The sequence below is a fragment of the Salvia hispanica genome, chromosome 1, assembly GCF_029641045.1.
Source record: "Salvia hispanica isolate PSC_SH4W2 chromosome 1, Shi_PSC_v1, whole genome shotgun sequence".
NCBI classification, from domain to species: domain Eukaryota; kingdom Viridiplantae; phylum Streptophyta; class Magnoliopsida; order Lamiales; family Lamiaceae; genus Salvia; species Salvia hispanica.
Genome location: NC_142692.1, coordinates 34,707,315 through 34,721,936, shown reverse-complemented (window position 1 = coordinate 34,721,936; position 14,622 = coordinate 34,707,315). Strand labels below are relative to the sequence as shown.

The 14,622-nt window shown below is 31.6% G+C and overlaps 1 protein-coding gene across 4 annotated transcripts; it reads left to right on the top strand.

Moving 5' to 3' along the window:
• Positions 1-7,614: 7,614 nt before the first annotated feature.
• On the top strand, positions 7,615-12,976 carry LOC125221762 (putative WD repeat-containing protein C2A9.03). 4 transcript variants are annotated; one of them, XM_048123996.2, is made up of 9 exons: positions 7,615-7,835; positions 8,385-8,546; positions 8,659-8,826; positions 8,975-9,061; positions 11,518-11,652; positions 11,736-11,846; positions 11,938-12,135; positions 12,211-12,297; positions 12,383-12,976. In XM_048123996.2, the coding sequence occupies exons 2-9, from the start codon at positions 8,394-8,396 to the stop codon at positions 12,794-12,796; spliced, it is 1,353 nt and encodes a 450-aa protein (XP_047979953.2). In that variant the 5' UTR covers positions 7,615-7,835; positions 8,385-8,393; the 3' UTR covers positions 12,797-12,976. The 4 variants fall into 4 exon arrangements, with proteins under 4 accessions (XP_047979953.2, XP_088919002.1, XP_047979956.2 ...); XM_089062876.1 differs by lacking the exons at positions 7,615-7,835; positions 8,385-8,546; positions 8,659-8,826; positions 8,975-9,061 and adding exons at positions 9,068-10,516; positions 11,286-11,342; XM_048123999.2 differs by lacking the exons at positions 7,615-7,835; positions 8,385-8,546; positions 8,659-8,826; positions 8,975-9,061 and adding exons at positions 9,069-9,987; positions 10,454-10,516.
• The last annotated feature ends 1,646 nt before the right edge of the window (positions 12,977-14,622 follow it).

The following is a 14,622-nucleotide window of genomic DNA, read 5'->3' as shown; positions in this document are numbered from 1 at the left end:
TATATGTCCTAAAATGAGAGACAATTTTAGAACTAAAATTATAAATTTGTTGAAAAAATGAAACTTAGGCAAAAAGAAAATGATAAAATGTGTTCACAAATCACAATTATTTATCGATAGCAAAGTACTAAGTATCTTATATGTGATGTATATTCAAAACTTAAAATTGTTAGTTGCACGTATATTTGTTTTCAAGGTTTTAATTGGACTTGGTCTCAAAAAGCTTTTGAGAATAAAAAAGGTGCACTTTAGTAATTAAATAGTAGTAGTACAATTACATCTAAAAAATAAGTATCGTGCAAACTTTCCTTTTGCATAACAATAAAATAATACACACTACTATGTTTAAATAACATATAGTGACGTGATTTGGTACAATGAAAACCTAGAACTGCTTTTGTGCTAATCAAACACTTTAATTATTACTAATATTAAATATAATTAAAAATTGGAGGACATCAAATCAGTCACACAAAAATCTACGCTGTTGCGATATCGTCATTTAATATTACTAGTCTCATTATTTATGGTTCATTACAAAAGTGGAATAATGATTTAAATACTGAGAGATAGTATAAAGAGATTTTCTGTGAGAAATATAGAGATATTTTAAAAACATAAAGTATGCTATATTAAATGAGATGATCTAAAAAGAATTATGTGTCATAAAGTAATTAGTATGCCGACCTTTATAAAAAAAACCATGTATAAAATATGCTGACTTTTATAGAATATCCATTAAAGTTCATTGTATTTGACTACGTCTACGTGCATTGCTAATGAATAAAAAAAAAATCTTTTTTTCAAAATAAGAGCATCATATATTCTTTATATCTTTTACAGGCATATTCAGATTTTCACTTTGTATCTTTCTTGTTTTTGAAGCAAAGGTTATTCTTAGTCATTTATTACTACTTTTAAATGTATTCTAAGTAAGTATTTGTTCTATAAAATTCAAAAGGATCACAGTTTTTGAAGCAAAGGTTATTCTTAGTCATTTATTACTACTTTTAAATGTATTCTAAGTAAGTATTTGTTCTATAAAATTCAAAAGGATCACATTTGCCCTATGATTATTTTTCAATGTCATAATTCTAGAATTATATTCAGAGTTTCAGATCTGTCACTCAAACCAAAATCTATTTAATTTTACCAAAATATTGCCATCCTTTAGGAATATAATATATGTACATATATGATGTGAATTTAGCATTTTATAAGTATATTTTAAACAAGAGTAGTGATTTAGAGACATAATGTCTCCAAACCATAATAACATTGTGACTAATTTACCCTAACATTAAAGTATTAAATAGATATATACCTAAATAAGGAAAATTTAACCAAATTAATTATTCTTATCTAAATGCATATATGTTAATTGAAGATAAACTTAATCATGCAACTAGAGTAATGAATTTAAAATTTTTTCAATCAAAACCATTCTTGTCGTGTAAATTTTTAAAACAATTAATTAAAAAATCAGTAATTTAGATTACCAGTATTAATTAACACACTACATAACTAAATTATTATATTTAATTGTAAAATAATTTGATTACTTAAATAGCATCATATGCTTTTTCAAATAGATTTTACGTTGTGCTATTCTTTCATAACTTATTTTTTTCCTTAAATTTTCTGAAACATTTTGTCAATATAGTAACAATGAAATCATTCATTTAATAGTATATGAAAAAATATGTAAAAAATTAAACATTTATCTTATTCAAATTGGTTTATATAGTAAAATAATATACTATTTTTTCATTATCTTTTCAATTTTTTTGTTATTTTTCTTTGCTTTAACTAAATTTAATATTTTTTATTTAATTAAGCTAGGGCGTCTAATATTTTAATATAACTATTTAGTTTTAAAATATTAAATAGATGAGTTAAGAAAATACAATTAATTTTTATTCAGATTCAAATCTATCGTTTTAAATGTTAAAAATCAAAGAAATTATTAATTTAATACAAAAATAATTGGATGAATCTACTTTTCTCATTTTAGATTATTTTAATATACCACATGTCAACTACTACTAATTGATTAATAATTAAAAGTAATAAAAATCATAAACTCTGCTAATATTATAAGATAGTGCGGATTATTATTTGTTTAGAGTTAGGAATTCTAATATTTGCAAAAAAAAAGAGTGAGGGAATATTAAATATGTAGCTTTAAAATGTTAAATATATAAGTTAAGAACATGCGATTATTTATTGATCAATGTTAAACATAATCTTTCAAAAATTATAAATTAAAGAAATTATAATTTTGTAAAATAAAGAATTAAACTTAAAATCATAAACACTAGACTCAATTAGCATTCGTACACCATGTATCAAATTTAATTTATTGCATGTTATAGTTAAATATTTTAATATATTTAAAATATGAAATAAATGATATAAGAACATATGATTTTATCGAGGTTCAACTATAATGGTCCAAGATTTAAGAATTTAAAAAATCAAAAAAAAAAAAAAAATTAGAACTAGAGAATTCTTAAAATCAAAACCATATACTCACTTAATTAGTAGTATTAATATATAATATAGTATTATCAAATTTTAATGTGTTGGGTGTTATATTAAAGTGAGCTAAAAAATTTATTATTTTTTAAAGATTATTGTGGATAAAAAGTGATTAAAAGAATAAGTTTATCAATATTGAAGATTATAGTATTATAATTACAAAGTAATTATTTTTTGTCGTATGTTATAGTAACTCTAAGTATTTACAGTTAAAAAATATTAGATAACTAATTATTTATATTTTATAGCGCTAATTATTTGTTAAAAATTATTTAAATTCACATTTATAAAGACTAATTCATTAAGAAGTCTGAAATTATTTGTTTGCTGATAAATCTTATTTTATTTGTAGACAAAATGTACACTAAATATATAAAGCTAATAAAATTAATATTTAAAATTTTAAAGAAATATCTTTAAGTAAATGCATTAAAATGGGCATATATAAAAAAAGTTATCAAATCATGTTTTAAACAATTAGATAATTGCAACATGTTATTAAATGCATGCATCATCTATGCATAATCAAAATTTATATCCTTAAATAGGTGTATTTAGTAAACAAATTAATGTAGGGGTAATAAAGTACATATACAAAATATAAATTTAATTAAAAATATGATATAATATATACTTACCATTTTAAGCATTATGGCTTGGAGACATTATGTCTCCAAAACATTTTCCTTTAAACAATTTCTATATTATGGGCCGGGGTTATTTTGTCAATATAAATATAGCTTATGTGTTCCCATATAAACCGGGAGTTGTCTGATATAAATTACTAGTATAGTATATTTAATAAAACCGACCATTGACTTAAAAATTGTAGCACTCCTATGAAACAATGATAAATTTCCACAATTCATTTTATATTATTATGGAAACTAAGTGGACTTTTATACCTAGGAAATTTCGCTACGCTTCTAGTTAGTTAGACAAGGCCAACAAATTCAAACTAACTTTATTCAACATTTGTTTAACCTTACTAAAATTTCATATGTTAAGGACACCTTACACATAAAATTCAGACATTAATCTGACTCTTAATCAATTTCATATACAAGTATTAATACTTTTTAATTCTTGTTTTGTTCAAACTTCTTGTTTTTTAAATGGTTTCTGATTTTTTGCTATGATTCATAAGCATTATATCCATAGATTCTAAAATTATAATTTGTGGAAGTTAGTATATATGGAAAAAGATGCCAAATTTTGGAATTATTGATATCGCTAGTAACGGATTTAAATGACAATATTTACAGTTAAAGTTTGGCGTATTTTTGTTATTCTTTCCACGATGAAAGGAGGGAATAAAAGTCAAGAATTTGAAAAATATTGCGGCAAAATTATTAACTTAGACAAATAAATTAAGAACACTAAATTGTCCCTTCCCCAACTATTCCTTATATGTGGGAAGAAAAATAGTACTGATCCAACAACGGTTTTTTTTCTTTTCAACTATGGAAGATTTTAAAAAAATTGAAATATAACTTTCTATTGTATTCATTCTCATATTTTACTCTCTTTATTCACATTCAATAAATTAAATTTCATATTGAAAAAGAAATGGGTCATTTTGAGGAAAAAGAGAGGTAGGAATATACTATAATTTAAGGAAAAAGAGAAAAGAAAAAGAAAAATCCATGAAATGCCCCGCGGGTTACGGAAAGTTGACGTGAAACGAGGCCGTCATTCACCGCAGTTAAGGAAACGTTGACGGTTAACGCCGTTAGTGTTGAAAATCCAATATGCAGTTGTGATGATATTAATGGTGCGTTAGCCACGTGTTCAGCTCAATGCCACTGTTGCTCCGCCGTGACGACACGTGGAGCTTTGCGTATCGCAGCTGGTCACTAGATGTACCACTTAAAATACAGTTTATTGTTCAACTAAATCATGGTATGGCTAAATTATGAGTATTTTCTTTTCAGTTTTATTTGCTGTATACTTGTAAATGTGTAGAGTATTCTGGTGTTGCCACCTGTCAGTATTTTTGGCACACACACTCACACACATTGATTATTCATAAGATTGTGGACATTAAGTTCAATAAAATTACAAGTCATTATGAATAATATGTATAACAAAAAAAACAAGAAAAGAAATTCTAAAAATTAAGAAAAATAGTAGCAAACAGTACCAAATTTGCCAGCAAACACGCATCAAAGGGAGAATGAACATACTCGTGAAGCCACATTTATTGTACTACTAATTATGTCATCAAATCAGCAGTCTAAGTACATGGAAAAACACATGAAAGTAAAATTATACTCTAATAGTGAGGTAATTAATCTAATTTCTATATTGTGCACATTTGAGATCAAATATTCATCTCTTCAAAGTTGACGCAACCGACAAGAGTTAATCGGACATGAATAAGAATTTATGTGATAATTTCAATTGCATGTGGCTCATAAGTTAACGAGTTAATGGCACAATAGTAAAAATTAACAAATTAGATAGTACTCCCTCCGTCCCGGCTAAGATGACACATTGCTTAGCCGGCACGAGGTTTTAGGAGTTATTGGTTAAAGTGTTTAATTGGAGAGAGAGAAGGTGGGTGTAAGTATTAAAGTAGAGAGATAAAGAAAGATGAATATTTTAATAGGAGTGAGAAAAAGTGGTTGAGTGTATTAATTGGAGAGAGAAAGTTACCAAAAAAGGAATTGTGTCATCTTAGCTGGGACAAACTAAAAAGGAAAACGTGTCATTTTAAGCGGGACGGAGGGATACAATAATAAAATACTGAAAGCAAGCGTAGAGAGATTCACATATGCACAAATAAAGAATAAAAATAGCAAATAACACTGAATGCAAGAAGACTCGCACCCCAATGTCCAATATATCTTCACAAAAAAAGCAGCTACACATCACAAACAAGTCATGAAAGCAAATAAATTCACACCCAAAGGCCAAAATACCAAAACATGATTATCTATAAAGTGAAAGAACTAACATATCAGATATCCTTTAGCCATTTTTAATATTATAGGCAAGATAATCCAAAATCGTAGCATGAGATAAGATGAGAGAATAAATTAAAGGTTTTTCTTTTTTGTATAAAAAGATGAACGGTTGATGGAGATAGAGAATATGAATATGCTATCTTTTCAAACTCAATTGACGGATATCCAATGCCAAATAAGAAAGAAATGATGCATACTGTGATTATTGGAAGAAAAAGCACATTCTTTGAAAGAGTTATTAGATCGATCAATATGAAATTATGCTCAAAAATGGACTATATTATTCGAGACATTAACTTTTATTTGACGGTTAATATATGTTTAGTGAACGAATTATATAAAACCACCAATAAAACATTGTAACTTAATTGTAGTATAACTCTTCTTCTTTTTCAAATATGAACTTGAATTTTCTCTAGCAAGTAAATGAAAAATCATTATTGATATTTTTTATTAAAATTATATACCCCTCACTAAAATATATGGCGAGACTAATTTAATTTTCAAGTGACGATTTTTTATGGTATGACAAAATTAAAACTTTTTGCTAAATTTTAGATTGGAAAACGAGAAATGTACATGGAGTGTCATTTTTCAAATAAGCTAAGTAATTTGGATTTAGCACTTGTTGATTTTAACTTGGATTTTATTAACCGAAGGAATCACATCTTTAATTATTTCGTCCTTTTTTTCCTTTTTTCCCCCCACCTTTTTTATGATTGAAATTATGAATTGAACTTGGAGTTGGAAAATTGCTATTGGTTATTTCATGTCCATAGCTAAAGGTGTGAATGTAGTGCTGTGTTTGATGAAGATAGTGATTTTAAGTATTTTTTTTAATAAAGAAAATGGTTAATATTTTGTTAATTATATTGTATTGGAATGTTTTTTTTTATAGGAAGATAAAGAGATTCTACGGTTGAATTTACTTTTGGGCTAAGTAATTTGAATGTCCCTATCATTCATTTATTTATCTTATTTTAAAATTTTGCAGTAATTAAATATAAATGCTACATTTACCTAATTCTCCTAACTCCATATATCTCATATAGAAAATACTTCATTTCTTTGCATATCAACCAATTAAAGAGCGTATCACAAATTGCCTCGTATTTGAAAATGGACACATCTTTTGTTTCCATTAGCTGCATTTCTTTTTCCTCAATGAAAAAGAAAAAAATATATGCTAAATCTTTTCAATAAAGAAAAATAAAAAGGCCCCACAATACCAAAACCGACGTAGAGAAATAAATATACTAAATCTTATCAATGAAGAAAAATTACAGGCCCCCACAAATCACAATGCAAACCGACTTATTCATATTATTTTCAACCTGATTATTGATTAATTAATGGGATAAATTATGTAAAAATATCCCCCCAAAATGAGTAAATCTAGATAATAAGTTTCTAGAGTAGATGGAATATCTTAAAATAATGATATACCTACCACTAATTGCCTTTCACTTTGAAAAAGCTTATTAACTTGTTTGATTTATTAAAATATTTGAACACTAAATTTCTCTCTTTCTTTGTTTGTGAAGACACGGAGAGACATCTTGGTTTTGGACTTTTGGTATACTTTTGAAATTAATGTTTGTGAAGACATGAAGAGACATTTTGGTTTTGGTACACTTTTGCAATTTATTATGGTAAAAAGTACTAAAAATTACTAATATACACTCTTTCAAGTTTAGTATCTAATCTTTTAGTTTATTGGTAAAATTTAATCATATAACCTCTCTCTCAAGTTTAGTATGTAATCCTTTTATTTTATGCCAATCTACCACATACCAAATTTCAGTCAAATTACATTGCGTGGTCGGCTGAAATAAAACACACGAAATCTCCATTAATTCGTAGTGAGGATAGTAAATTTTCCAATTGGTTTCGCAAAGTAGTTGACGGAGAAATCTAACGGCGGGTTAAACAGAGACGTTTTCCGTTAGCGGAGGCCACACCTTCTCACGCTGAGTTTCCATTTTCCATTCTTCTTTTAAATTTTGTGGGCCCAAAAGCATAGCTCCTGTTCTGGGCCCCACGGTAGAACTCAGTCGAAGTTTCATGCTCGTTATAAGTATAACGAAGAACTCTCCGTTTCTCACTTCTCTGCAAGCGCGCGCACACACTTTTCTCTCTCTCAAATCTCATCTAGCTCATTTTCTCCCTAACATTTTCGAAATCAAATCTGACTGCACTCTTTAGCAGTATCGAAGCTCGAGAAATCTCACTGAATTCGATTGATTCCAATTTCTCAGTCTGTGTTGTTCTCCTGCCCTTTTTTTCGTTCGATTTCTGACTGTTCGTCCACGGAAGCGTTTCGAGGTATTTTATTTTGCATACCTGATTTAGCTATTTCTGGTTAGTTTTAAATACAGTACGATTCTCGTCAGGTAGAATTCATTGTTACGTCTTCTGTTCATGATCGCGGATTTCATGTGCGAATAGTTATACACTTATAACTCAATCAGATTTGGAAAGGAATTAATTAAAAACTCAATTTGTGTGTGAGTGTGTGAATATTTTAAGTGTAATTTCTGTACCTTTTTGCATGAATAGTTGATCTTATTTACGTTTGTTTATGGCAAATTGGCAATTGTTTCTTATGCTTTTTAAATCCGGTCGAGTTTTTAATTATTCACGGAGTACTACGATTCCTTAACCACCGGACTCGCGTTCGGCCGTTTTTGGCAGCTGATGTCTCTGTTTATGTATCATATTGATTGATTTGATTGAGTTTGGTTTGTTTGTGCTTATTTGCACGTTTTTATCTCCGGGTGGGTTTATTAGTCCTTAAACCTTCGTTGTTGAGAAATTCCTTAACGAGTTTCTCATCGAGGTCTCTTTCTGTTTCGGTTGTGTTCTGTTTTATAGTGAAAATCAATGGAGCAATTTCCCAACCACGAGCTCGAGTATATTGTCGACGATTACTACGACATAACTGATTTCGAGGATGACAACGATTCTCCGAGGATCGGAAGTAGTTCCATGGATGGTGACTCATCTGACTCCGATTTTGAGGACGATTTTGAGCTGGTAATAATCCGTTTTGTTGAAAGTTTTATAAGAAGCGTCATATCAAATTGTTCCTTTCAGCTGAGAAAAGGTTTCTTTTGGTTTCATTATTGATTTGGAAATCATGTTACAGAACAATCCAATGACTGATACATCAGCTTTAGAAGTCAAGAAAGGCAAGGATATTCAAGGAATTCCATGGGGAAGGCTCAATTTTACTAGAGAGGAGTACCGTGAATCCCGTTTGAAGCAATACAAGAATTATGAGTGTCTGTCGCTCAGCCGTGAAGATCTTGAGAAGGTATATGATGTTTTGATTTTATGTATTGGACTGCTATTATTTGGAGTAATGGTTATAACTCTAGTTGTCCATATTGATTTGCAACCATAATAAGAGGTTGTTCTCTTTGCTGGTCTATTGCTAAGATTGTGTATTCTCTCCATCACAGGAGTGCCAAAAAGTGGAGAAAGGCCACAACTTCTACGATTTCCAGTTCAATACAAGGATGGTCAAATCCACAATCGTCCATTTTCAGGTATAGATTGTCTCGTCTTTTTTTTCTTCTTTTAAATTCATCTTGTGACTGTGGTTTTACAATCCACCCTGCAACTGTGTGTCTGATTTTACTAAGTTAATTAGATCCACTGGATTTGTTTTTTTGCTTGTTTTTTTTTTTTGGTCTTTTGTATCAACATATTACTCCCCTTTTTTGTTGGTATCTTTCCGTGGCTTTTTGAAGGCTGGATTGGCTCTGCAATGAACTACTGTGTAATTGTTTGTTGTAGCAGTAGTAGTTTTCTCTTAGCCCTTCCACGGATCACTCTGTTTCCATAGTGACTCTGAGGGTTGTTGAAGTCCAAGTCGTGAATTTCTTTGGTTTTTTGTTTGCTGTTTTTTTCCACACGCATAAGTTTGTTTGGGTAGATCCACATTCATGACCTGTTGCATTTAATTATTGTTGTTAGACGCATCTGCATCTTGCATCTAAGTTCCAGTCGTCCTCATTTTTTACTAATTAACGTGTTTGTTCTCAACACTTATGTGATGTAAGCAGCAAAATAGTTGATTGTTTGAAGTGGTTCTCAATATGGCATATTTACTGTAGATTTTTTTTTTGTTTCACATAGGTTTTTTTTTGTTGGTTGGTTCTTAAAAGAAGAGTTCATAGATACTCCTTACTCAAAGTTCCTTTACCATCAAATTTGCTGTGAACTAACATTACTTGTGTATGTAAGTTTAGTTTGGTTTAGATTTTATCTTTTTGCCTTGCCCTGGTCACTAACATTGGCCGGGGCCTTGTTTTACTGAATCATTTCTGTGCAGATCGTAAACATGTTACCGAGACTCGCATGAATAAATTTTATAGTAGAAGATCTGTTATAGCAAATGGGAGGTGCCATATTGAGTGATTGTTACCACATACCAGGTTATGAAACCACTTTGTTTCTGAAACCTGCTTAGGTGAGCATATAATTCTTCTTTACATAGACTGGAACTGTAGGCAACGTGTGTGGCTTCAAAAACAATTTTTTTCTTTTGATGTTACCCTGAAATTGCGACTTCACAATTTTTTAGCATTCCTTACATTGCTTTTGTTTTGCTAGTTTTTGACACTTCATAGGTGACCATGGCATTCTAACTCAACTGTAGTTTTGTTGTATGATCTCGCTTTAGAGGATGGGTTTTCTTGTGCTGTCGTGTATTTTATTCTTTTAATGTTTTCATTTTCTCTTAGTTAACCATGTAATTAAATAACTGGTGATTGATGTTCTTAAGGCATTTGTGCATTTGTAGAGTTATCTAGTTAACGCGAATTTCTGTCATTCAGACTAGACTACTTCTACTAAGTATTCTGATTAGACTAACATATATCTCAACTGCCTTATAATTTAATCCGTGGCACGGGATTGCTACTTCTTCATTTCAGCCTTAGAAGCAGCATTGCAGTTTTATCTGAGCAGCTGGCGCAGTAAAAGACACGTTCCATATGGTATGATGGGGGATTAACTTAGAATTTAAGAGTAGTATTGTGTGTGGGGTTTATCAGGACTGAGTTATACGTCCTTTTAATTGCTGGTCAGCTTTCTTTTTAGTTATTTCTCTGCATTCACAATTCTGGATACACCACCAGTGATCTGAACACTTGGCATCCGAGCATGTTCTTCCTTTATCGGGTGTACTTTTTTTACAACTGCACCGTGTTTGAGTCTTGGCATTATTTGTCTTCCTTAGGAATCTCATTGCACATGGACTGCTGACTCTCATTATATTGACCTTACTAGTCATAACTATTTGAGATAATAGGTTTATTTTCTAGTTGTATACCATTGTTAATGTTGTTTCAACTGTAAACTATTCTTAGCGTTAATCTTTTGTGTCACCTTGTGAGATGTGTTTTCATCTGGACCCCCCTCTGTTCGGTCATTCATCTACTCCATACTCTATGGTGTTCACAGTTCATTGATTGCAACCTTAATTAGTTCATATTTTTGTTTTTCTTTCCCATAAATGCGTATAGACTACTTTGCATTTGTTCTGGCTGTCTAACAGTGGGTGTTGTATCTTATTTGTGGTCTCTATCTGTTCCCAAAAAACTTTTTAGTGAACCTTGGTGCTCTCAGAGACTTGCAACTTTGTGTGCCATTTCTATTGCGTGATATAATTCTTGAATTGGCGGTATGATGTCACACGTTGTTTTGTGTTGGACATTAGTGTTGCAAAGCTAACAGCAAAACGCATTTGCTGTGGTTTCTATATAGGATAATGACTTGATTGTGTAGAAACCAGCTCTTCAACTGTTGATGCACATCCATGGTGTAATCTTTTTTGCCCTTGAATTCTTAATTATTTACTTGTCGATGTAACCTTGTGTATCTTCTTTAAATTGTTTTGCCTATCTGATGAATATTGTGCATGTTTCCTTGATTTGCATAGAAGAATTGGGCTACGGTTGTGAATGCCTACTAACAGCTTGTGTTCTCACCATTTCAGCTGAGGAACCTACTATGGGCAACCTCAAAGCACGACGTTTATCTGACCCAAAATTACTCTGTGATGCACTGGTCATCAATGCTCAGGAAGAGTCGAGAAGTACTTAATGTTGCTCGGCCTGTTGTACCAACCCTGGTGAGTTCCATCTCCTAGCATCTTATCATGTACCTTAAAATTACTACGGGGTTTGGCGTTTGACATACTAGTTCTGTTGACAGAACTCCCCTGGATCTATGGCTCAGACTGTTTCACGAGTTCAAATAAGCACCATGACCGTGAAGGACAACCTAATGGTGGCCGGTGGTTTCCAAGGAGAGGTTATGTGCAAGGTACATTTGTTACTCCCTTCGCCAATTAATGTTGGTCCCCGAGTCACACAAGCTCACTTTTTGTTAACATGTATGATTAATGTGGATGCAGTATCTAAACCAACCTGGGGTTGCCTTCTGCACTAAAGTAGCCACAGATGAAAACGCTATCACCAACTCTGTCAACGTTTATAACAACCCCAGTGGCGCGATGAGGGTTATCACTGCGAACAATGATGCCCAAGTGAGGGTTTTGGATGGCGGAAACTTCAAGTGCCTGAATCGTTTCACGTTCCCGTGGTCTGTTAATGTAAGTGAAGGTCTAGCTACTTCCTAAAATATGCCACTGTCTTTCGACCTCATACTTACGTTGGTTCGACTGCAGAACATCTCCGCGAGTCCGGATGGGAAGTTGCTTGCAGTTCTTGGTGACAGCCCCGAATGTTTACTAGCAGACGCTCAATCGGGGAAGGTCAGTTTCTGCTAAACCCAACACGAATGCTGACTTTATGATACGAATGAGTCGAAAGCTCATGTTCTTAGCACTAAATCTGCAGGTTGTCAGCAACCTAAAAGGGCATCTGGACTACTCATTTGCGTCGGCCTGGCACCCAGATGGAAACATTTTGGCCACAGGGAACCAAGACACGACGTGCAGGCTGTGGGACGTGAGGAACCTATCCGAGTCCGTGCAGGTGCTCAAGGGAAGGATGGGTGCTATCAGGGCCATCCGGTTTACATCAGACGGTCGGTTCATGGCCATGGCTGAGCCAGCCGACTTCGTGCATGTGTTTGACACGAAATCGGACTATGCAGCAGGGCAGGAGATCGACCTGTTTGGTGAAATAGCCGGCATCTCCTTCAGCCCGGATGCAGACGCCTTGTTTGTGGGCGTTTCGGACCGGACATACGGCAGTTTGTTGGAGTTCAATAGGAGAAGTTATGACAGCTACCTTAACTGCATCTTTTAGTTCTAAAAAGATGAGATCGTAGCCTTTTGGTCTGAATGGTTGGTTTCTGTGATATTTATTATGCAGAAAAAAAAATGAATAGAAATTTTGCAGATGTAAATTGTTGTTGGTGCTTGTTCTGTAAATGAGAACATTTTGTGGCTTGTGTATATATTAATATAAATTCTATAATTGTCTTTCTTTGCTTTGTTTTCTTTACTTTGGCAAAAAATTGAATTATCGATCATAACGAATAATTTCATAATTGATCTTAAATTTTCGAATGTTGAGCAAGTAATGTATCAGAACATTCCTATCAATATTACAAGTTCGTCAACCTTATCTTTTTTTCGAATTACAATTTTTGCTCTTTGATTCGAAGTTCTCTTTCCAATTTATATGCTCACTTTGACAAATGATAAGTTTTTTGTCATCACATTTTACAAGATGTTAGTTTTTGAGGTTAGCAAAAGACTCCAAAGTCGAAGTGGCTATATACCTAATTGTGGAAAGATCATGTGTCATCCGAACTGGCGATTGGCGACGACCTAGTGACATTTTTCACTGTGTTCGACCCACGAATTACGTTTCCTAAATTTGTGATTTAGCAGATAAAGTAATTACATAGTTAGAGGAGGCGTATAAACTGCATTAGCTATATGGATTATTCAAGTAATTAGATGGTATTTTGGACTTGTATTTACATTCACGAAGCTGTGATATCGAAAATATTCGTAAGATAAGTGGTTCAAAACTTCAAATCAAATGCATAAAAAAAAGTACTTTAAGACGGAATATTACTTTACTATAGATGATCTAAGGGTAGTTGAAGATGATATGAAATTACTGTAATTTAAAACTAAAAAAGTTGAATTAAAATTAGTTGGATCATATTTGTAGCAACTCAAACACAATAAAAAGACTTCCGTGCTGATTCATTTCACCATAAATATTGACATATTTTTATTGGTCGTGACCATACGTGGTAGTGACATAGGTACTATGTTTCCTGCCGACATATGATATTATTTTATTAAAGATAATTTACAAAAAGAAGTAATATTAATTGATTTTTCGAAGTAGAAAGAATTATTGAGCCCTTTCCAAAGAGGTTTTATTGTCTGGCCCCTACATATTTCGTGGGTAAGATAACTTTCAGTCAAATGTGTACATCCCAATTTATTGCTATGACAAAAGAAATTTATAATTTTTTAAAATTAGAAGTAGCATGTTATTATGAAAAAATTATTCGTATACTAATATATCGTCCGATCACACATTCAATTTTTTCTAGTCGCACGAGAAATGAAATGTGAAAACAATCTAATGTTTGGCAGCTCTTTGATTTTACTACTCTAGTGTGTATTGCTACAAACAATATTCTTCTCAAATTCAAGAAAATGCTGATGTGGTTCAATTTTCAAGATTTAATACTTTTTAGTATTTTTTGACTTATTATATAATTATTTCATTATTTGATATGATTTCACTCTCGAATCAAAAATCATAGAAAAGCTTCTGATTGTACGTGAAATAGGTCCATGAAAGGAAAACAAGACACTCACCAAAATGTGTGTTTCTAACTAAATTTAACTTTAATATTACATTATTGTTTAAATAAACTATGTAAATAGTTGAGACAACGTTATGCAAGCAATTTGATTTGCATAAAGTGAGATTAATATCCACTACAAAGTATACAATTTTCAACATTACCTAACACAATTTCGTGTGGGATATATATTTACACACAATTAGCAACGAGTTATTAAAAAGAAGCTGCTTTGAACAATTTTTCATGAATACTTACTTCAATAGCCATGAAAATGACACAAGCCAAATTGTAG